The sequence below is a fragment of the Glandiceps talaboti genome, chromosome 1 (assembly GCF_964340395.1).
Source record: "Glandiceps talaboti chromosome 1, keGlaTala1.1, whole genome shotgun sequence".
In the NCBI taxonomy this organism is placed as follows: Eukaryota; Metazoa; Hemichordata; class Enteropneusta; family Spengelidae; genus Glandiceps; species Glandiceps talaboti.
The window spans coordinates 10,296,128-10,320,226 of record NC_135549.1 but is presented as its reverse complement, the minus strand read 5'-3'; the positions used below and the strand labels follow the sequence as shown (position 1 = coordinate 10,320,226).

The following is a 24,099-nucleotide window of genomic DNA, read 5'->3' as shown; positions in this document are numbered from 1 at the left end:
TTAAAAATTACCACCTCACAAAATAGATGCAGATTTTCTTAAAAATTATTAGGTGTTCAGGTACATGTACATCTTTCTATGCACATTTATATCAACGTGTGTGGATAAAAAATCTACTGTATGATACTTTACCTGTAGGTATGGAATAAATGAAGTGAGTAACCATCCCAGGAATCCAACAAACAACAACTTCAATGAAAAACATAGCCTTTCACCAACGATTGAACGGAGGATGTATAGAGACAACCACTCGTCAGAACCTCACTATCCTAACAACAGGAGATATCAGGAAAATACACCAAATAACGTTGATGTGAGGACACCTGCACCATTACAACTAGGGGAAGGTTTTTATACTGCATCTGCTTTGCGTTCACCCAGATCACCAGATAAAAAACCTGGTCACCAGCAAGATAGGTTTAACCAACCAACAACAAAGGATACTTTCTATGGACAAAACCCTAGGCAGAAACCTAGTCACCCACTGTCACCAAATAATTATTTTCAGTTTGATAATCAGGGTGAACACATGAAGAGTGGTGATGCAAAACCACTCACTTTCCAAACTTTTAAAGACTTTGATCCTCAAAGTGCTAAGACAGGGAGAAGCAATGACTACAGAGACAGGCTACCATCAGCAACGGTACCAAGAACTCAACCAAGTTACCAAGACACATGGCAGAGGGAAATTGTGGAAAAACACAAAGCTGAAGTTAGGCGGAAAGAAGAGAATCAAAGACTGGGCCAAGAACAATTCTCACCCAAACATAATGTAGTACAACAGTCACAGTTTTCACCACAGTATAAAGGACTTCAACCATCACCGTACTCACCAAAACACACAAGACCTACAGGCTATCAACAGGTGAGGAACAGTTTACCATAAGTAGTAGAATGCTATCCAACCAAATGATATGTATATTCCCAACAATAACACTTCACTTAGATAGTTTGATTGTAGCATTGCATCGACCATGGTGTTATTTGTATTCTTGATCTGTCAATGTCAATGTCCCCGAGATTTGTAAGACGGTACCCAGCCTTATTATTATTCATGTTCCTACCTAACAATCCTATTATTCCAAATAAATATATATGTACCATCTATGTATACACACCGATTAGTCATCAGATTTGCCATGGCATGGTTGTGAGATGTTTGAGATCTTACTTTGAAAATCATAAGTTGTGTTTTACCTCTGTGAGTAATGTAACACTTCATTTGAGTTACCCTAAATATGAATATTGCATGACCGTAAAAATCCCTTCCTCTCAGCTTTCCTACCACAGTGTAAAAGAAAGTAGTCAATAATTACAATGATTTGTTGATTTATCTTTCAGAAAGCAAACACCCTGGAATACAGCAATGTTGAACTACTGAAAGGACCCAAAGGTTTTGGATTTAGTATTCGTGGTGGTAAAGAATTTAATGATATGCCACTGTTTGTCCTCAAGATTGCTGATGATGGTGCTGCTGCGTTGGATGGTAAACTAAGGGTAAGTACTGGTATACTCAGACTGTGTTTTTGTTATGGGTGGTAAGCAGGTAAAATGTATAGGGTTCCCAAGTTGTTTTTTCCAAGTAGACTGTATGGGAAACTATGCAACTTTCACCCCATTTCCCCTTTCTGTTACCGGGGTTCCCCAACCTTAGCAGAAACACTATATGAACACATTGTATGTGATGAAAGTCAAATTGTAGAGGATGTTTGTAACCCAGTAAACCCCATATTTGTCACTTTGCATAAATTGAGACAAAATTGGACAACAGGATGTTACTTGTGTGATGATTTTTCAGAGCTGTAGTTCATTTAAAGAATTAGTTGTAAAATTTTCCACACTAGTAGTTATTTTGGGCTTCACAAAGCCTTTGGAGAGGAATTTTAAAAAGTGTTGAATTTACTTGTGCACTAACCCAAACAAAATCCTAACAAAATAACTTCTTTATACATGTATAATTTGAAATGGAAGACCAGAAGTAACTATTCTTGTCTGTAATATAAAATGTTACTGTAATAGAGAACATCAATTTGTACATTTTCAGAGATACTGCAATGTACTGAATAATTTGATGCAAGTATTTTCATTCCCTGGCTGCCAGTGTGTTGAATGTACTTACAAAATAAACTGTATGATATTGTTTACAGGTTGGGGACCAAATCATGGAAATCAATGGGTATAGAACAACTGGTATGAAACACTCTGAGGCTATTGATATTATAAAGAGAGGTGGTGGTGTTGTAAGATTATTAGTCAGAAGAGGACCATCATCATCGCCATCATCAGGTAAAATATAACATTTTAACTGTAATGTCAGACATCTGTCTTGTCAAGAATACTGCTATTGGAAGTATATGGTGATTAGGCCAAATAAAAAATATGTTTGGTTCCGGTTACCCGACCCCACCTAGTTTTTCATGCTGATCGTAAACTTTTTTTTTTTTTACGAATTTGAGAACAATAATAATAAAATTGCAAAAATCGTGAAGTCTCGCAAGAAATAGTGGATGCGGAAACTGACATCAATCAATATAAAACTATTCTTCCAATCTGTAATGTCTGTACATCTGATAGGAAGAAATAAACAACACAGAGACCATTTGGGAAACACTGGAAAACCTGAACTAGACACTCACACATGAAAAAAAAATATATAATAAAATACAATAAAAAATCTACCTACCCCACTTATTCTAAAATTGAATGTAATCGGAACCACACAAATTTTTTTTCACACCTTATATTGTTTGGAAAATATAGTGTAAGAAAATATTGCCTTGTTACAAGTGAGTTTGGCAGATCAATTGCATCGTGTTACATCAGACACAGGTATGGAAAAATACATAATTGCAACTTTTCCATCATTTTTATAAAAGTAATATCAGCCATAATGACATGTGTTGTCAACTCTTGTGTCACATTTTTACTTGATTTTGTACTTTTTTTTTATAATCATGCAGGTCCTGGTAATGACAGCTTCCACACTGCTACAACTGTAAATTTTGCATCCCCTTACATGAAGTGAAGTGAAGAGAATTGGTAATACTGCTATAGGTTATTTAGTACTATTCTTAACAGTGTACAACCTAGAGCCGATACTCCCAGCCAGATCTATTGTTTGAACTGATTCCAGTGAGGTCCAATAAGGTGTGCTGTTATTATCAATACCGATACCATTCATATTGTCACACTCAAAACAACCCACATCCCAGTGTAATTAAAACCTTGACTTGTCTTAGAAATGGTGCATGGTTACTTTTTACATTCCATGTTGAATTACACTTGACCAAATAACCTTGAGTTCAAAAACCTAACCTTGAGTTCAAAACCTTGCACCCATAATGATGGTACTATCACAAACAACCTTGACCTTACCTATCATAAGTTTTAAAGTTCCAAAAAAGAATCAGCAGTATAGAATTTGAGTGTTAAGATCCATATTGGCAGTCCACTTGAAGTTATAATTCTTACATTTCACAAAAATAGGAAACAGTATAGTTCTGGGTAATAGCATAGTTAGAAAACAAAATAACGATAGATAATACTGCTATATCATGTATGTCAAAATTCCAAAAAGATAGACAATAGACAATAGCCCTGCTTAGACAGCCCTGAAAGAAAACCACCTGACTTCTATCCCACCTATAGTGCTTTGGGTAGTTTGAAATCTGTGCAAATGCAGATATGTTCTGAAACTGCCATGACTTAGGAACCTCTGGGAGGTCTTCTGATTACAGCATGCATGTTTGTTTGATTACTTACAACCCCCCCCCCCCCCCCTGAAAGATTTGCCATTGTGGGCACTCCTTGAATCATTTGCTATAGATCTCTGTAGCAAACGATAATGGTGAGTGCCCACAACAAGGAATCTTTGGGTTTGCTGTTGTTTATGTCAACTCAAACCATGTCTACAGGGCTGCTGTCACCATTTGTAATGATAATAAATGCTGCAGCTAGTCTGCACACTTTGGACTTGATTACAGAAGCCAAACTCATCCAAAGAAGGGCTGCCAACAACCTGGCTATCATCTTAAAAACTTGTCCCAGTATTGGGACCGCAATAATTAAATTCAGACAGACAAGCATCGTTCAGTTGTGTTTCACATTCCCCAGTGTTAAGGAAAGAATGAGTGTGTCCTATAATTTGCTTTATGGTGAATCTTGGATAACTATACCACAGTCTACTATATATACTCAACACTTTACTACACTAAATGTAATGTGTTTTGATGTATACTTTTTTCAGTTCATCATTTTTTTTTTACAAATATTTTTTTAGAACCAATATTCTTATCTACTTAGCTGCGGAGATCTTTTTCAATGATCATGGCAGGTTTGTTGTGTTTCTTTTTATCATTGGCAGAGCATATGTATACAGTTTTATAAACATGTAAATTGAGTGACAGACTTTTTTGATAACAAAATGTGTAAATGTTATTCTTCGGTAGCTTTTTGTGTAATAATATGTAAGACGGTTGCACTTTGTGTCTGAGTGCCTTTTATCTCTCATTAAATGAGTACTTTGAATTAGAATGAGTGTACAACTTAACAACATGCATGCAAACAAAGAGTTAGTGCACCAATAAATGCAATAGATGAACGGTGAATGGGTGCTTACTGTCACCTACATGATAGAGGCCTTATCATCCATTCATTTTATAATTTAATCACAATGGGTATCTATTTTTCTACATTTAGAATATAAGCGTATATTGCAGGTCCTATGTGTAAAGAAAATTGGTCTCAAAATATAGAATGTTCTATTTTTAAGTTTTTAAATCTGCTATATACTGGGTAAACTATATATTAAACAAGGCTAATAAATGCTGGTGAAATCCTATGATTATCAATACAAGTACATGTACAACTTCAGTAATGAAACGTTATACAGATTACTGTAGAGAATTTGGATGGGCACATTACACCATGCATGTTCTATGGTGTTGGTTTATTTTCAAATTGTGTAGCTTAATAGTATTTAGCTGCTAGTTACAAGTACATGTACATGAATTTTATGCTTGCATATTAACCAGCTTTGCTTTTGCGCTGCCACTTATATAGCCTCAATGTCTTTGGTTCTTTTTTTTACTGCTATTTTTTATTGAATGACTCCTATTTTAGTCAGAAGATGTTGTTGCTAATGTTATTGTTGTATTTTTTTTGTAAACTATTCGTGTTAAAGCACTGAACCTAATGTTTATACTCGCAGATAATTAATTTGTTCAAAGTGGATACCTTGTGTTGCGACTTTGTATGCATGAAAGGATATATGTGAATGCTTGAGTGGATATACCTGTATGATTGATGAGATTAATCTATATGTTGAAATATACTGTAATACAAAGTCAACAAAGATGTAATATTCACACTGAATTGTATTAGTTGGCATGCAGACCAATCTCTCTTGCCATGGGAATGTGCGCATGCATATGACTTTGTGTGTAAAAAACTATGTAAATCACAGATTATTCAAAAATGTGACGTCACTTCTCTAATGTAAATCTAAGGAATTTATGAGAGAATAATCAACCCAGTCATTATCAGAATACATTCTCATAATAAGAAATGATACCAATAACTTGATATAACTGAGAAGATGTACTAATGTACTCTACAGTGATGTTAACTTGACATAAGAAGACATACTGAAGTCATGTACCATAATGTTAACTTGATTGAGAAACATACTGGTTAATGTACCATAATGTCAATTTGACTTAACTGAGAAAACATTCTAGGTAATGTTCCATAATATTGATTTGAAGAAAATATACCAGTTAATGTAACATAACATTGACTTGGAGAAAACATACCAGTTAATGTACCATAATGTTGACTTGGAGAAAACATACCATTTAATGTACCATAATGTTGACTTGAAGAAAACATACCAGTTAATGTACTATGGTGTTGACTTAAAATGATTTAGAAAACATACCAGTTAATGTACCATAACATTGACTTGGAGAAAACATACCAGTTAATGTACCATAACATTGACTTGAAGAAAACATACCAGTTAATGTACTGTGGTGTTGACTTAAAATGACAGAGAAAACATACCAGTTAATGTACCATAACATTGACTTGAAGAAAACATACCAGTTAATGTACCATAACGTTGACTTAAAATGATTTAGAAAACATACCAGTTAATGTACCATAACATTGACTTGAATAAAACATACCAGTTAATGTATCATAACATTGACTTGAAGAAAACATAGCAGTTAATGTACCATAACGTTGACTTAAAATGATTTAGAAAACGTACCAGTTAATGTACCATAACATTGACTTAAATAAAACATACCAGTTAATGTACCATAACATTGACTTGAAGAAAACATACCAATTAATGTACCATAAAATTGACTTGAAGTGACGTTGAAAACATACCATTTAATGTTCCAGAGCAATGACCTGAAATGACTGAGAAAACATACATACACACATTCACTGTGACATTCACATCTTTCATGACTTGATCAATATAAAACAAAGATATTGTCTTTAGATGTGGGTAAGTTATTATTGCAAGCAAATTATTATACCCAGTAAAAGGTTCAGACCTCCTTTGGTCCCCTTACTATTGTTCTCACATTCACCACTTACTTCAATTTGTTTGAGTGTTGCTTCGATGTGTCAGTGATGGTGTAATGTGCTTTATAACTTATCAAACTTTCTTTTTCAAAAATTCTGAAACTTTGTTATAAAAATGTGTGTACTGTAACACTCAGTTGACAGATGTGATGACATATGTCAAACATTTTCTTCTATTTGGAACGTTTCTTATGAATATTGTTGGCTAGATAGAAGTTGTATGTCTTGGTTTTTACGAACTGTCTGAACTCAAACTGCATCAGCTGGTGAAGCAAAGCAGAAATCCAACAGACAAAATATGTCAACCCTCAAAATGTAGCTGATGTACAGTTGAAGTCGGTCAAATAGTTCATTTTACAGTACAGCAAGTCACAGATTGAGAAGTGAAAGATTGCTGGATCAGTAGTTTAACATCTTTGATCCAGATTTACACACGATATGAGTTAAACCTACTGTTACTTGTTTCAAGTTATGTGTTTCAGTCATTGTACCATACTTCTGCTTTCTTGTGTATCCTACTTTGAGATAAATTGAATCATTTACAAAATATGAAAAGGTTCAGGAGTGTTTTAAAGCTGTTGCTAGCTATCGCAATAGCCTTTAAGCATTTTACTTTCAAGTTCTATGCAGATTGTGTGGTCTTTTCCTTTCCTGTACTCAAATGAAATTATTGTATTAAGAAACACAACAATCCACAATTTTATCCCCAGTCTATGCAATGGTCCCAGTGTTCTCCTCATGAAACATTGCTAGATCCACAACAAAGTTACATAGCAAACAAAAACATTTTATATAGATCCACCCTATTTAGCTTAGTGGAACTGGTTACTGTGAAAAAAAAACATGGGGAGAACCGTGGGTCCTAATGTACAGTTGTCTAGGTAACTATTATGTCACGACTCCTTGCCTTGGCATGTGAGTGGCTTCCTTATGCTTGCAACATAACAATAGAATTATTGATAGTGAAATCAACAAACTGTGATGTAACATAAAATCTGTGATGTCCCCAAACTTGATTCAATGATTCAATAGGGAAGACTGCCATATTTATTGATATTTTATTTTCTAAGTGATTTCTAATTGTGTTTTGGTGTACTACTAGCCTATAGTCAATATTTATGATGATTGTTATTGATTGTAATTTTTTTATACTTGAAAGTGTTGTAGTCTTACAAAGAAGTACTAGTTCTGTATTAAATTTTTGAATTATAATGATTATAGATACCAGTTCATTTGTAGAACTAATAGAGATCACTAAAAAAAAACTTATTAATTGCATAATATTTAATTACTTTTAGTTTGTAGTGGTACACTTTTTTTTAATGAAAAAGAGGAAGGAGAAGTGAGAAGTTTTAAAAAAAAATGTTAATGTTTGAATGTTGAGGAGAAAGTGAATGGTTATGGCAAAACAAACAAGGGCTTGAAGAATGTAGAATGTTGTATATAGAGTGTGGATCATTCAAGGTTTGTTAATTTACCACAAACAAACAAACAAAGACATCATCAGTATTGCTATGATTGGCTAATAGACAGTTTCTTATCTTTACTCTCACTTTTAGCAATGTGTTTTGCATGATATAGTCACATACACACTAAATATTAAAACGCAAATAATTTATGTATAAAATTTTTTAAAAAATGACTGATTTCTAAACTGTTGTACTGTTGTCTGACATTCATACAGTAAAAAAGTTGGAATAAAGAATATTATTATGCCGTTACATTGTGTGTAGTGTGGTTATATTGTTATGTTGTATGTAGTTGATCAGCTGTTGAGCCCAAAGACTCGTCATTGCAATGTGTTCACTCTATATTACTCCTGCTATGGTCTCTCACCTCATGAGTGGTAAAAACTCTCAGCTATGTTAATTCTGCTATGCTTGTCCAAATACAGTGTAATACCTGCGTATTCACATAAATTCACTTTGGTGGTGATGAAAACAATCAATGCTGTTAAAATCAACCAAAGTGGTGGCAGCGATAGGAGAGAGTCCTATTCTATTAGAGAAAGGAAATTGAGAGCGAGCCACTTTTTAGAAAATAGAATCTGGGGATGGTAACATTTTATGCAATAATTACAACAGACCAGGTTTGATTTCTTCCAGCCCTCCCCTTGTAATTACTGAAGGCTCCCTAAATAAACGCACGCACCATACCCATAGACAGAAAAATAACAAAAATACAGAAGACAGGCTTTTGTTCTGATTCGAAGTACAAAATGTAGTATAAATAGACTACTGGAGCAATATAACCAAAAGACCAAAATATGTCTATATAATTACCTTTACAAGCTGTAGACTAAGTGCGATTGAACCAGAAAAAATATTTATTCTTAAAAAACACTGACCGTAATTAAATTTCGTCAAATCTGTGTGTGTGTGTGTGTGTGTGCGTTCGTTGTGCATGCCTACTACTGCACTAAGTGTCGAATAGGATGGATGTGATGGCACTGCATATAATGATACAGTCTGTAGTGTCTGCAAAACAAATACAGTGGAAGATGAATGTCACTTTCTGCTCGACTACCCTGTTTACGAGACATATCACACATTAAATGTTTGATCAATCGAATTTTCACAAATTTTATTGTTTGTTATAATGCTCGTCACCTGATAGTTTACATTGTAAAGCTTTCGAGGCCATAAATTAAATACATTGTAAATGATGCGACGTTTTTTTGTAGGCTTTATGCTTTGTTTTTCTTTATATGTTATTGTAATTTGTAACCCTTTACACATGAGCCGGGGGGGGGGGGGGGTCGCTTGGAATGCAATATTGTTTAAAACATTATTAATATTATACTTCCAAATACTTTTGAGGGGTTTAGTTTACGATGAAATATTTGCGACTTACTCCGGATCACTTCACAATGTTCCTATCTGACTTTGTGAACTGTGACAGATGTTTGAACTCACGTACCATATTGATTAGCACTTTTCAACTCAATAAATAAAAGTTCCAATGAATGAGGCTCAGAGCTGGGGTTCAGAGTCCTGACCGGGGTCCTGACTGGTTGTTTGGTCGGAGGTCAAGTGGTTTGAGGCTCACTTTCATCACAGGGGTGGGGGCGAAGTCATGTTGCTATTGAGGGGTTGCCTTTACAGAGGTTGTTGGAACTATCTTATCCAAATAAACGTGCATTGTTGTAAAAAAATCTCTCATAGCTGACTTTTGGCCAAAAACTTTGGCGCGAAAAAAACAATAGGCTATTAAACGGGGATGTTTTTTTCCCTTTACCTTCCTTTTGCGTAACGGGGACAACTTGGCTTGCTCAAGTTCACGGGCAAATGATATGTACTTGTTGCAACCATGTTGCAACAGAACATGTATTGTCTCTTGTCTTCACATTGCGCACCGCCTCACAGTCACTTGTGTGTAGCAGACAGTGAACGGGACATGATTCTTGAGGATGATCATAATACAATATCATGGAATCATTACGTTTTTCGGTGCAAACATCGGTGAAGGTATTTTTTCAATAATGGTAAATACCTAATGACGCTATTATTTTGTACAATGACCATCCTTGAATAAAATATTAGCTCACAGGTGACTGTGCACTGATTGTACTACCCAAAGTACACAAACTTACAGCAGTTATCATCCTATTCACACCCACGCTGAAATGGTGTGATCCACACTATCATAATAAAGTGAGCAGCATCGATTCAACGCATACGGTTGCATGGAGGCCATGCAAGGTTGTGTTCACAGACTTGACTCTCAGTGAAATCACTCATCTCTCCTATCTTCATCGTTTTGCTCTCGCGGTAAGTATGCTCAAATTCACCTAACATTTGTGTTGTCTCGTCCCATAATGTATAGAATCAAAGTCGGGATAGAATAAGCTAAATTGCAAAAAGCACGAAGTATGCAGATCTAGGTAAGAGTTTAGTAAGACGAACTGTTTACATGATGTGGAAGTCCACGTACACTCTCAGTGACTGCTTGTGTTGTCTCGAGACACGCAGACGGTGAAAACGAACTGATAATATTTGACAGTAAAGGACCACAGCTAGATGTTGAAAACATTTGACTGAAACCAGTTGGTCTATATCGAGTGCGCAGACGGGACATTGTGTAATATAACTGCAAGGTACAGTAAAATACTGATGGACAAAACAACAATAGGCTGTAATTACAATAACAACAACAAACCCAGGGCCTCCACAGTGAAGAAAGTGGCGCAATAACATTGTATCGTGTCGCGTCCTTGATGGAAGGGGGTGATACTTTCATGCATCACATCGTCAAAAAAGTAGATCACCAGATGTCAATGTATCGCTTTCACTGTGTACATCACAATATATCAAGTAGTAGAAATTGTCACTGTTGTCATTGTAGTGTTATTGGCAAAACAAATGTTTTGATTTTGCAGCAGGATTGAATGCCAGCTTTTAGTGTAATATAAGCATAAAGCAATTTCCAATCTAATTTTACGCTCAGAGTCAGACCTTTCTATAGTGGTCTGAGTTTTACGTAATGCTTTGTATTTTGTGCCCACTCAGGAAAGGTCTCTATCGTATCCATGAGTTTTGACAATAAGGTATCAATTTAAAACCATTGGAATATGAATAATATGAACAAAAAGTGAAAACAGACATTGATACTAGGGTGGTTAGTTTATCAGAGGTTTACATTGTAATAGCACCATATGTAAAAATCTAAACATGTATTGAGGAGACTTTATCCAGCCAATCAAATGAGTTTAGTATTTGTATTGTCTCCGATGTAAACAATGCAAATTGAACATGTGCACACATGCCAACAAGCTAAGATCTAACTGCTATCAGCTGTGACATTTGATACAAAAAAGAAAACTACCACAAGGAGGGTAATGTATATATGTGCAGATGTGAGACAGCAGGGAATTACGAGTGTGAAGCTACCATCATATTCATATTCATCTTCACTTTCAAAAGTTGACCTCTACGATCAATGTGAATATGATGATAGCTTACACATTCATCATCAGATTCGAAGTACTTCCGAATGGGTACGAACATGCGTTCGGCAAATCACATATCCTTCATTGGCAGGTTGAAATCATGTGATTGAATTACTTTTCACTTGATTTGCCTGGATTTGCATGCTCTCTTGTTATTTTTGCCAGAGTATCGATTGCGATGACTGATCCTGATCAAGGGAACTACATACATTGTGATAATTGTGGTCTTGACAACACTATTTTGTGTAAATTTCACCAGTGTAAGTGTTAAGTAGGGTTTCAAAGACAGCGGCACTGCGGGAAATCAAACACACCCAGCCAGGCCATATTTTATTACATTACTCATACAGGTTTTTTGTACACCCAAATATTGATATTTCATTTTCAAAGCTATGGGAAAGGCATACTAAACATCCAAATTAGTTTTTTATATGACAACAATAATTCATGGTGCAAATTGGTTACTCTGGCAAAAATAAGAAGAAAGCATGCAAATCCACGCTAATCAAGTGAAAAGTAACTACAATCACATGATTTCAACCTGCCAATGAAGGATTTGTGATTTGCCGAACGCTTGTTCGTACCCATTCGGAAGACTTCGAATCTGATGATGAACGTGTGAAGCTATCATCATATTCACATTGCGAGTAGAGGTCAACTTTTGAAAGTGAATATGAATATGAATATGATGGTAGCTTCACACTCGTCAGGGAATTTCCCTACCAAGGGTTCAAAGTTCACCATAGAGGCTTAGCCTTGACACCTGTTCATATTTCTGGACAAAGTTGCACTGTATTAAATTGCATGATTGTGTTGACAGGCTGATCATTGTCTCATATCTTAGCTTGATCTTTAGAACTTTAATAGTGAAACGAAATAGCTTGTTAAATCTATTAAAGTTAACTTAAATATCAAAAAGAATTATGCTAAAAAAATTGCTAAAAATCAGCCTTCTGACCTTTTTAAAACCTAATTTACATATTTGTGATTGATCAACATTCCTTGAACAAATCTTTGTCTGGACACTAGAACAGATACCCCTCAAGATACCCCCACAAACACTCCTACAGATACCCCAACAAAAACCCCACTAAATTGACTCAGTAGCATTTGTGTTAACTAAGAACCTACTGTAGCTGTAATGCTGATCACTTTGAACAAATTCACAATTTGATAAGATACCGATTGTAATATCCTACCAAATATTGAGGCAATTGAATATTTGCCATTACACACAGAGAGATAATGGACAGACTTACAGACACTTTGCCGCGTTTCATAGCATTTTACTGAATTCTGTTCAGTTGCATTAAAAAGTAGTTTGTTTTCATTTAATATTGCATCATTGCATCAGGACACACTTTCCAAAAACAGTCATTGTATACAGGCCACTCATATTTTCCTCAGCTGAACGAAGAAAAATATTGGGAAATAACATCAAAAGGTGTTGTCAAAGTAGGTATAGAAATGAAAACAGAAAATAGTGGACCCCTGTAAAGATTTAATTATAGACATGGTAAATGGAGAATTAGTTGTTTAACTTTCCCCCAAGCATAATCCAGTATTTTGATTCATGTATCCGTTAATTACCATATTAATTCCCAGTATGAGATAACTGATCATGGAAACGACAAAGAAATTAATGAAGTAAAAGTGAAATGTTTGATATAGGTCACCACAGGAGTATAGCAACAATATAGTCCATAATTAAGTTTAAGTTTCCTATACATAAAGACTTTATTAGACTACAAATACCTTTTTATCATCTCATAAACCAGGTTTCTTCTTCTCACAAAGAGAGTTCCTCAGTTGGAAAACATGACTGCAGGTCGTTGGATAATACCAAGACCTTTTATTAATTGAAAACCATTTCTCATGAGGTTTATATATTATATCGGTGTGAATGAATAAAATTAGCATATCGAGATTAAGTGCTGTAATGTACTGGTTGTGTATCATGCGTGCCAATGAAAATACAATACTTGTGTGTACAATGTACAAGGCTATGTACCTACTATAAAAGTTTAACTACTCTCATTTCAGCTTTATTCCCTTAAGATTGAAGGAACCACAACAGTTTTGAATTATTTCATCATATTTAAAATTAGACGTGATGCTGCAAACACACCCAATCTTTTTATAGCGCAGGAAGTCGAATAGAATCTGAAAAGTGAGTTGACTATACAGATATGAAATGTCTATGCCCCCCTGTTACTTGACCCTGAAGGCTTAAAAACACAAACTCTGCATACCAACTGCTTGCTAGGTCTTGGGGGCTTAAAAGGTGTATTTACATTGCAAACCAACTTATTCCTAGGTGGCCCGGGAATAGAAAGCTTACTGGACAGTGTATGCGTAGCTTTTATTACTGTAATACTATTGATCCCAAATGATGGGGCAATGTAAGGCTACAGTACAAGTTTGCCAGTGATTGGAAAATATACAATACTTTATCACTCATTAACATTATGCAGCCAATAGATATGCGTTTGTTTCCTTTGTTTTCTAACCAATCAGAATGAACCTTATAAACTGATTCACATTATCTGCAAATGATGGCATGCATGGTTATGCTAATGAGGATGTGAGTGATGTGTTATCCAATGAATGGCATGCATAAATTAGCATATTATCAGTCAGTCAATACTTGCTTTATTATGGCTGTTAAAAAGACATAAAGTTGGTATATATTACCAAGTTTGATCTACAAATCAAGATTTTCCTGTCAATGTGAGTTTATAATTTGTCTGCATTCAAAATGGCAATGGCAGTTAAAAAAGCAAGATATTTGTGAATTGTACATTTCTGAATTATGATATCTGCATTGTTCATTTATACATACATATTTAATGATTGGCACGTTATCTTTGTTCTATATTACAGGTATTATACCATGCCTTGTAGCAGTCTTCACTATCTATCTCCACGGCTCTGATTCCAAAATTGACTATCAAATGATGGCTGTGATAATGAAACCACCTGGACATAAACAGATTGGCTTCCTATTGCTAGTACTGTTGCTGCTAGTCAATATTACTTTAGCTTGCTTACAAAACTGTACATGTAAACGACATGGTATGACATGTAACAATATCACAACCCTTCCGGACAGCATACCAAGACATATCACTTCTGTTGTATTTCATCAAGCCCATTGCTCAATCACTTCAGGAGTGTTTGATAAGCCAGGTTATTCCAATGTAGCAACACTAGCATTTACTAATGGTCGGTTTGATGTCATCGACAGTGATGCTTTTGTCAAGTTAACCAATATCAAAACTCTCAAGTTTATCGATAATGTAATATTGTTACTACAACCCGATGCCTTTGACAATATTCCAAGCATACACCATCTTCAACTCTCTGGAAATAACTTCAAGGAACTTACGGTCGGTCTGTTTCAGGGTTTGTCAACTTTAACACAATTGGATTTTGTCAACCATCAAGTGTTAGATGTCAAACCTAATGCATTTAGAGGGTTAGAGAATCTGAAAGTCCTGTCTCTGTCCAACAATCAACTGAAATCCATATCCGATGACCGAATATGGAATGGCCTTCATTCACTGGAGGAATTGTATCTTTCAAACAATAAATTAGACACAATCGCGGATGAAGTATTCAGTCCCTTGAATACATTGAAAGTATTGGACTTGACGAACAACAGTTTAGCTGCACTGACCCAGGCTAAATTTGCTGGCTTGAACAAGCTGGAAACCCTCACATTGAAACGAAATCCTCTCCATGTTGTTCCACGGAATGCATTGCGCGCTTTACCAGCTCTGCAGACTCTCAACCTGTATGCTACTGATTTGACAGGGCTAGCTGCAAATTCTCTAGAATATGTACCACACCTTCAATCTCTGGTCCTTGATTATAACCGGATTGATCTTCTACCTGTACAAACACTTCAACATCTCCCCCAGCTGAAGAGACTCAGTCTTAAAGGTACACGCCTTACCACTTTACCAGAGAATGGGTTCAGTAACTTGACTCAATTGCAGTGGCTTTCAATAACACGCAGTGGTGTCAAGTTGATAGAAAAGAATGCATTTCATGGACTTTCTAGTCTTGAATCTTTAGATTTAAGCCGGAACCATCTGACCTCCCTTCCACCTAAGATTTTCCGCGACATCCTTATCCAAGATAAAACTGTTATTGCTTTGTCTTACAATTCCTGGTTCTGTGATTGCCATTTTAAAGATTTCACATATGCATCTCTCTACTTCTATAGTAATGTAACCTTACACAAGGTATTTAAAGACCTGATCTGCCAGAGTCCACCGGAACTGAAGGATATGTTTCTGTGGGAAGTTCCTGCGGATAATTTCACGTGTGCTCCACCTGCACCTAAAGCTGCTATGAGTCAAATGGAAATCAATGTCATTATCGGAAGTGTGTTGGGAAGTGCTGTGGTGGTGGCTGTGGTTGCAGTAGGAGGTGTCAAACATTACAAGAAAAAGAGAAGCAAAGAAAGACGAAGAAGACAACATGATGTGAATCTGGTTACCTGGGACGATAACTCTGAAGACCAAGACCATGGTGAACATACACACGAGATTAGATCAACAACCTCAGCTATCAGTTTATAAAGTAACTTGAAATCCTAGTACAGTTGAATCTCTACAATGAAAGCTCAACAAATTATCACATGAATCTCAAGAAACTTGATCATAATTCGTCCTTTTCCGTAACTCAGCCACTAAATAGAATTTCAAGATATTTTTGTAACTTTTACCAAACTATACACCGATGTAATGAAAATTTGTCAAATTTACAACTATTAACTTCTTGTTCACAATTTTTTAAAACTACCCTATGTAAAATAGTGTTTTAATGATTGGTAATAAGCGATACAGAGTTCTACTTTATACATGGCAGATAATGTCATCTATATTGTACCAGGATATTGATGCCATCATCATTTGTAGACATATGGTGTTTATAACTACACTGTTATCCACACACTATATATAGAATTTAAAAACACATGTCCTACTATATACTAAGTAGTGTCAGGTTATCAACTAAAACTCTTTTCATGAGGAAAGTAAGATTGTATTCATTATGAAATATTTTAAGAGGTAAAATGCGTGTAAAAGCACTTTTTAGATTTCAAAAGAAAAGAAGACGATTGCAGTATAAATCAAAAGGTTTCAAGCATCATCAGGTCAGCAAACTTACAATTACAAGTGGTGTGTGTGTGCGTGTGTGTGTGTGTGTGTGTGTGTGTGTGTGTGTGTTCATGAGCATGGTTACCATTTATTTCATATGATTTGACAAAGTTCTGTCAATCCACATCCATCCATGTGATGGGAGCCCAAAGAAGTTTAAGTTAATTCCTAGATAAAAAGTCTCACATGTATGAGTGAACATTACAAAACACTGAGGCACATGAAGCCCAAGTAGGTGAAAGGTTAAACAAAGCAAAAAAAAATTCAAACAATTAATTCTAAGCATTATGGATAAAGACTACAATAATATTAGTCCTCTTTCTCCCTAGGGATATTCCTGTTTTTATACAACTATATAAAGTACAAGTTGAGAGGAAGAGGATTCATTTGTGATAAAATCAAATCATAAGTTCAGCTTGAATATTCATCTCTGCAATGGCCAAAGACCTATTTTTGTCTTTTTTTTTGTCAAAGTATTAAAATAAGGTAATATAATATTTGCTGTTAACTGCCTTACTAATTAGCACTGTTTCATACTGTTAACTGCCTTTAATTACTTATCATCCTTCATAAGTTTAACTGCCATATTAATCACCACCACTGTTGGTGTTTAGTGTGTGCTACGGGGAAATGTTGTGCAGTATACCGAGTGAAATCAAAGAAAGAGTTAATGTCTTGCTAGAAAGGGACTGCCACATGCATCACTGAACTACTATGGTATGGTACAACTATTAAAGCAGGTATTTGGGGGGGGGGGGGGGAGAATGCTGAATTTTGAGATTCAAGTAACAATTTGTTATCGATAACGCAACATTTGCTGCAGGCATATATTGTGTATATATATACATGTATATAATTATATATTGTGATATCGAGACTGATGTCATCATTTTGTGATGTGCAGTGAAGTGAAGGCATGCAATGTGTGATATTTACGAAATCAAAGTGGATGAGTTTGGCATTATTTTTTTTAGAGATGTATTTTTAGGTAACGCTGTTGTGTTTTTTATTACCAGACAAACCAAGATGTTTGCTCTGATGCGAGAAAGAAATCTTAAAATGTTTCCTTTGGAGTAATTTACTACATTATGTCAATATTTTATTGAACCCAAAAGTGACCGCCTGAGGAAGAGTTTCTTTTTTTTTTCAAATCAGAAGTCGTAACTGATAGTTTTAAAGTCTTGTGTTGAGACATCATTTTGTTAAGATAAATGAGTATGTTACTGAGAAACAGAGTTTGCCCTAAGAATGTACAAGATAACAAGTCTGTGAGAAACTCTGTTCATGAGTTAATTTTGGGATGGGGAACGTTAGATCAATTTCAGCTCTTGACTTTCAAAAGTTTAGGGATTTTCTCAGAATGTTGTAAAAACAACAGAAGTAAAGTGTATTCATTTGAGTCAACCCACCTCCCGACAGACGGACAGAGACAGACAGAGACAGACAGACAGACAGACACACACACACACACACACAGAGTTGAAAAGTCTGATACTGGAATTGCATAACAAACAATACTATGTTGCATCTAGCTGTATATAGGGGCATTGTGTGAATACCAACTGGGAAGAAACTTGAGTCCTCTATCATACTGTTTTCCGTTAGCTACACATCAATAAAAGGGAACGGTTATAATCATATTTCTTGTTTTCACATTGATTCAATGTTTTTGAGAAAGAGGACATCCACAAATAGTAGATGTGTAAGCCAAGTACATCAATCTACTCACATTTCTCTTTCCTATGAATACATTTCGACTTCTTGAGTTTATAACATTTCATGACCGTCCCATCACTGATGAGATCACTGAAATGTAATATTGTTGAAAACAGATTAATTTTACAATGCCAAGTAAATGCCAAAACACAGGAAACAAAATGACTTGTCACAGCCTGATGTACCAGACTGTGCTGAACAACATTGATAAGCGTGGTGCATATTTTCACTGTCATATTTTCACCGTCAGTTTACAGTGAATTTTACATTAATATAACTTATCAATTTAGACATGGCACAAGTTTTTTGCATGAAATAGTGAACAATCCTTCCATATACTGAAATACAATTTTTTTTTTCATTTTTAACATTTATATATATAAAACTTAATGTGTATTATTGTGATACTTTTTATCTGAATGTTATGATTATACTTTGGCTATACTAGTACGGGTACCATAGTGAAATCATGAATGATAGTGTAGAACAAATGGATACTTTCGAAATGTAAGACTTAACACCACACATGGTAGATAATGTTAAACAACTGCACTGTGTTGTTAAACAACTGTGCTGCAGTCACAATCAACTGTGCAACCATGCTGCAGTCTAAACAACTGCAGTCTATACTGTGCCAGTCTTAAACAACTGTGCTGTAGTATTTCACAAGTGTGCTGCAGTATTAAACAACTGTGCTGTTGTCTTAATATTCAACTGTGCTGTAGTATTTCACAAGTGTGCTGCAGTTTGATACTGGTTCCGATCAATGGTAGCTTTGGTTGTTAGTATTCTAGTTTTATACAACGATTTGTAATGTGATGATTATGTAAGTTACTTTTACATTTCATGTCGAAATGTTATCATGCAGATTGGACACTGTCTATAATTTCAACCAGATTACATTTAATATTTGTGCTAAGTTTGAGAGACCTCAGTAACAGAATTGAAGACACGTGGTAAACTTTGCTGTTTTCTATTCTAACCATTTACCATAATATGGTAGGGTACCCAGATACAAGTAAAATAGTTCTGATAACTATGGAGGTATAATTTTACCTACCAATCCCCTTATGGATGGCAAAGATTAATTACAAATGTTTATTATTACTTTATTAATTAATTTATAAAATAAATAATATTAATAATTTGTAAGCATACCATAGACATCAATTGAAGCATATAAACAACAAGGTGACTGGATGCCATATTGACTAGCCATTCTTAAAGTGTTTTATGAAGTGCTCAGAGTTCCTATGTTGAACATGTAGATTATTTTCAATCTAGTTTACCTTGCAATTTTGTGTGTGTGTGTGGGGGGGGGGGGGGGGGTTGTGTTGACCTAAACAAACAATGTTTTGTTTATTGAGCTTGTGCAACATTGTGCTATCATCCCAAACTGTAAGCTGTTTTCTTTATGACCACATTCTGAAAGGGCAGAAAGTAATAGCTGGTTTTCTTTCCATTTACAGCATTCATAACTTTGTATCGATATTTGCTCTCGTTTTCACAACTTTGAAATCAAGTTTAATATCAGTTCAAGTATTGACTGAGAATTACATATAACTTTACAAATGGTAGATTACACATTCTGTAGACACTGTAATTTGTGATATCGTACGATACAATACACATATTCTGTAGACACTGTAATGTGTGATATTGTACGATACAAGACACATATTCTGTAAACACTGTAATGTGTGATATTATGATACAAGACACGTTCTGTAAACACTGTAATCTGTGATATTATGATACAAGACACGTTCTGTAAACTGTAATCTGTGATATCGTACGATACAAGACATTCTGTAGACACTAATCTGGGATATTGTACGGTACAAAACAAAATGATGCTTTTCAGAACGATATGTAGAGACAATATCCATATCATAATCATGACAAATGAAATATGACATAATATCTGGAGAAACAATGCAGGCATTGATAGGAATGATAATAGTACTGTATAACTGTGAAGCAAAGAATTCCAGTTTTCTGGCTTTGTCGTTATAAAGTCAACTTAACAAATTCAGTGTTTTCTTTATTCAGATATTATCAACTGAAGTCTGATTCGTTATAGTGTCAAGTGTGAAAATATGCAACCCGCATCTTGTACAGGTGTAATTTTCATGAGGATGCAAAAAATAAATAAAATGTTAATATAGTTTGCAAAAACTGTGTTGGATTAATTGTAGAATGATTCAATGTCTTAGTGAGAGTGTTACTTTTACTTATATTAAGCTTACATTGATGTATGTTGACATGGACAGATTTATTTCTTTAGACAAGAACTAATGGCATTATTTTGTAAAATAGAAATAAACTTCATAGCTTGTTATTTTTATCATATTTGTTGTCGTTGTATGTTTTTATGTTATTATTTGTACCAGACTTACCAAGGTTAACTTGGATTTCGGTTTCACCTTGTGTCTCACTTTTACCACCCATGTAATTCACACCAACAGATATAGAATAGAAGTTAGAAAATACTTTGAAATATAAATGTGTGTGTGTGTGTGTGTGTGTGTGTGTGTGTGTGTGTGTGTATTTATGTCCACTTCCACTGTTCCAGATATTTCCATGGCATATGTCCACTTTCTGGGGGGGGGGGGGGGGGTGTCGAGTTGAGACTAGAAATAATGAAGTCATGTAAGTTAACCCTCCCCAGCCGCCATGATGGAAGATTTTAGTGTACTTTTACAACATATTCACAATGGTGCAAACAAATGCACTAATATTTCTGTTATTCACTTTGCAACTTAAGTTTTGCATTTTGCCCATGATAGTTTTGAATAAAGGGCACCACCCTCACCCCCTGATTTGGGAGAATGTCAATCATATGTTGCAGCTTGCTAGTGTAAGGAGTAGTCAACAGGATGAGACTCAAATTCTTCACAAGTTTCTAAAACTTACATTAATTATCCAAAGAAATGGAAAAAGTGTATCACTTAAAGTTAACCAAGAAACCATCAATATTCATGATGAAACGTTACAGAGGAAATTATGAAACTAGTAATCCAGGTTTCGGTTTACTATTAAACTAACTAAATATATTGTTCTTCAATGTGGACACAAGTGGGTGATAGTGGTTCCTAAGTCTAATCACCCTGTGATCAACATGTGTAGTGGAAACATTTTAGTAAGTCCCAAAACAGCACTGCAACTTGAGTTCATGGAACTCTAAATAATCTAGTTTTATTTCAGATATGCCTCCCTACTGAGACTACCGACATCCATTCAATAGCTTATCACTGTTGTATGAACATGTTGCAACAATAGTTTTAATTTGTGTATAATCTTAGAAACTGAAGACTCAACTACCGGGGTAATAAGGCCATCATAGTAATTTCAAATGTTCATTCAGAACTTAGGAACAATCAGACTAGTATTTTGGGCTGAAATTTATTTTTGAATATTACTTCCAGTCATGACTCTGATATCTTGAAACTTATACTCGGACACCTGTGTGGAATAAAAATAATTTAAACAACGTTCTCTTTCTCCATTTTCAAACAATATAAATTCAACATGAAATATGTCATACATAAATGCATGTGCATGTATAATTATCAAGTTCAACCATATTGTAGATTCTCATCCAATGCACTAACCCCGGCACTCTATAAATATCCTCCTGTCCTATAATCCTTGCCAATGTAGCTGTTGCAGGTAGCACCATACTGTTATTGCATCATGGGAACAGCTGTTTAACTTTCTCTGGCAACTAAAGGTACCTGAAAACCACTATCTAGTAGCTATTTACAATGTCAATGGCTGGATCATTGATTATTTTGTAATTGCAATGTTATCTTTTAGTTTATGTGAGGGAAATGTTACATTCATGGAGTAAATACAATGTAAAGCTAGCTTATTTTATGTAATCATTGTTGACTCTTTTGTATAATCTCACTGCTACTTAGGTCACAGGGTCGTTTGTCATTGTTCATGGACTTCAGGGCCTTTGTATTGTCACTAAAAGTTTGAACAGACCCTGCTAGGTGTTCTCTATCATAAACAGTGGGGAAACCATACACCCTCCACCAACGTTGGTGGAAGGTCTATGGGGAAACTTACAATGGTTATATGCATATTACATTAGCTTTCAGAGCTAGTACTGAAAAATGGTGATAAAAATGCATTTACTTTGTACAAACATCTGGTAGTGAATCAATATCCAGCTAGACTGTAAAGCTATGCATGTGTAGTAGGAACAAACATCCCAGAGTTCAGTTGAAGGTCGCTAATATTATAGGTCAACTGCTTCATTCACTGGAGGTAAACAATAGACATAGCATGGTCAAGGACATCACCTGCACAATATAGAATATGAATTGAATACAACACACAAACTGTTATCTCTACAAGGCAGGACTTGTGTGATTCCGATTACTGAAAGTGAATTGAAGATAAAATCATCAAATTACCAGGTTTGTATTTCCTTACATCTCTTATCATATTTATGAACTATTACTCATATTTTATCATTCAAAATCAACCACAAACAGATGATAACATGGCTCATTTTATCAGCGTTTATAAAACTAGGTCAAAGCCAATATTATACAATGGCATGGTGTATTGTGCATGTTTCAAGGTTGTAATTCTGTTAGGTTCAGGCTGGAAGGCCATCATACTTTTGTAGTTCACTAATTAAGCAATGCATATAAAGTGTAATCTCTTGCAAATGATTAACTTTTAATACATAATTTACTTTTATAATTAATATTCATAGATAATTTCTCATCACACCAGAGTGGTCCCAGAGAGCAATCCAGCTCGAGACTGATAATTCTCTTTTCGTTGTTCAGGTATGTTGGTGAGCTAGCTGGGTTGGGAAAGGTGACGTACCATTCATTGGCCCCAGATGATTGTGAAGACCTTACAGTTATCCAGGATTGCTGCCAACAACTTGTCGATGTCAGTGTCTTGAAGACCATCATTTACAGGTTGGTACTATCATCATTGTGTAGCTAGGTACTAATGACTAATACTTAGCAAAGAGTGGACACATCCTAAGCTGCTGTACTTCTTGTGCAGTTTTTTTAGCTATTCTTTTCCTTTGTATTGTTTTGCATTTGTATTGGATAATATCAATTTAAAAAAGAGTAAACATTTTCACTCTCTATGGAGTCATGTTATATCGATAGTATTAGTAATGTACTTGATTTATACAAACCAACCGTTGTTAGGAAGTTAAGTCCTGGAAAACTAAGGATTTTACACACAAAAAACCATGAAATTTTCGCATGTTTAGGCAAAAAAGTGCAGTCTTAATGACAGGTTTAAGAGTGGGTTTGTAGGATTTTGTTTATATTTCTTCTTGATTGTATATATCTCAATGGTTTTCACCCTTTTTAGCCGACCTGTAAACTTGAACGACTGTCACTACTACACTATTCCGCTATCCTATTAACTGACATTTTGATTTTTTTGAATATTGGAATGATAGCGAAAATTCAAAATATCAAAATGTCAATTAAGGATCCACTATTCTTAACTGACACATTGCTTTTTTGAGTACCGATAGTCGCTAATAGTGTAGTGGTGATAGTTGTTCAAGTCTATGGTAGGCTAGAAAAGGAAAGGCACTCAAACATTCCTTTAGAGGAAAGAACATGTTTATAAAATTGTACGTCAAATAATGTTAAAGACGAGGTA

The 24,099-nt window shown here is 35.1% G+C and overlaps 2 protein-coding genes across 2 annotated transcripts in view; both read left to right on the top strand.

Moving 5' to 3' along the window:
- The window catches only part of LOC144442180 (membrane-associated guanylate kinase, WW and PDZ domain-containing protein 2-like), a 30,943-nt gene extending 22,628 nt beyond the window's left edge, over positions 1–8,315 (top strand). The window contains exons 21-24 of the mRNA XM_078131454.1: positions 139–865; positions 1,342–1,497; positions 2,148–2,286; positions 2,961–8,315. Coding sequence (XP_077987580.1) covers positions 139–865; positions 1,342–1,497; positions 2,148–2,286; positions 2,961–3,025 — 1,087 coding nt within the window. The 3' untranslated portion in view covers positions 3,026–8,315. The remainder of the gene's footprint in view (positions 1–138; positions 866–1,341; positions 1,498–2,147; positions 2,287–2,960) is intronic.
- Positions 3,845–16,140, top strand: LOC144432936 (uncharacterized). The gene is made up of 2 exons (XM_078121250.1): positions 3,845–4,046; positions 14,435–16,140. Exons 1-2 carry the CDS (start codon positions 3,845–3,847, stop codon positions 16,138–16,140), a joined length of 1,908 nt encoding a protein of 635 aa, XP_077977376.1.
- Positions 16,141–24,099: the final 7,959 nt, after the last annotated feature.

Bases quoted from the DNA above. Each gene is read 5' to 3' on its own strand.
- LOC144432936 (XM_078121250.1), top strand. From the start codon at position 3,845: ATGGTGAGTGCCCACAACAAGGAATCTTTGGGTTTGCTGTTGTTTATG. The intron at 4,047-14,434 runs GTATTGGGACCG...TCTATATTACAG, and splicing joins CATCTTAAAAACTTGTCCCA to GTATTATACCATGCCTTGTA.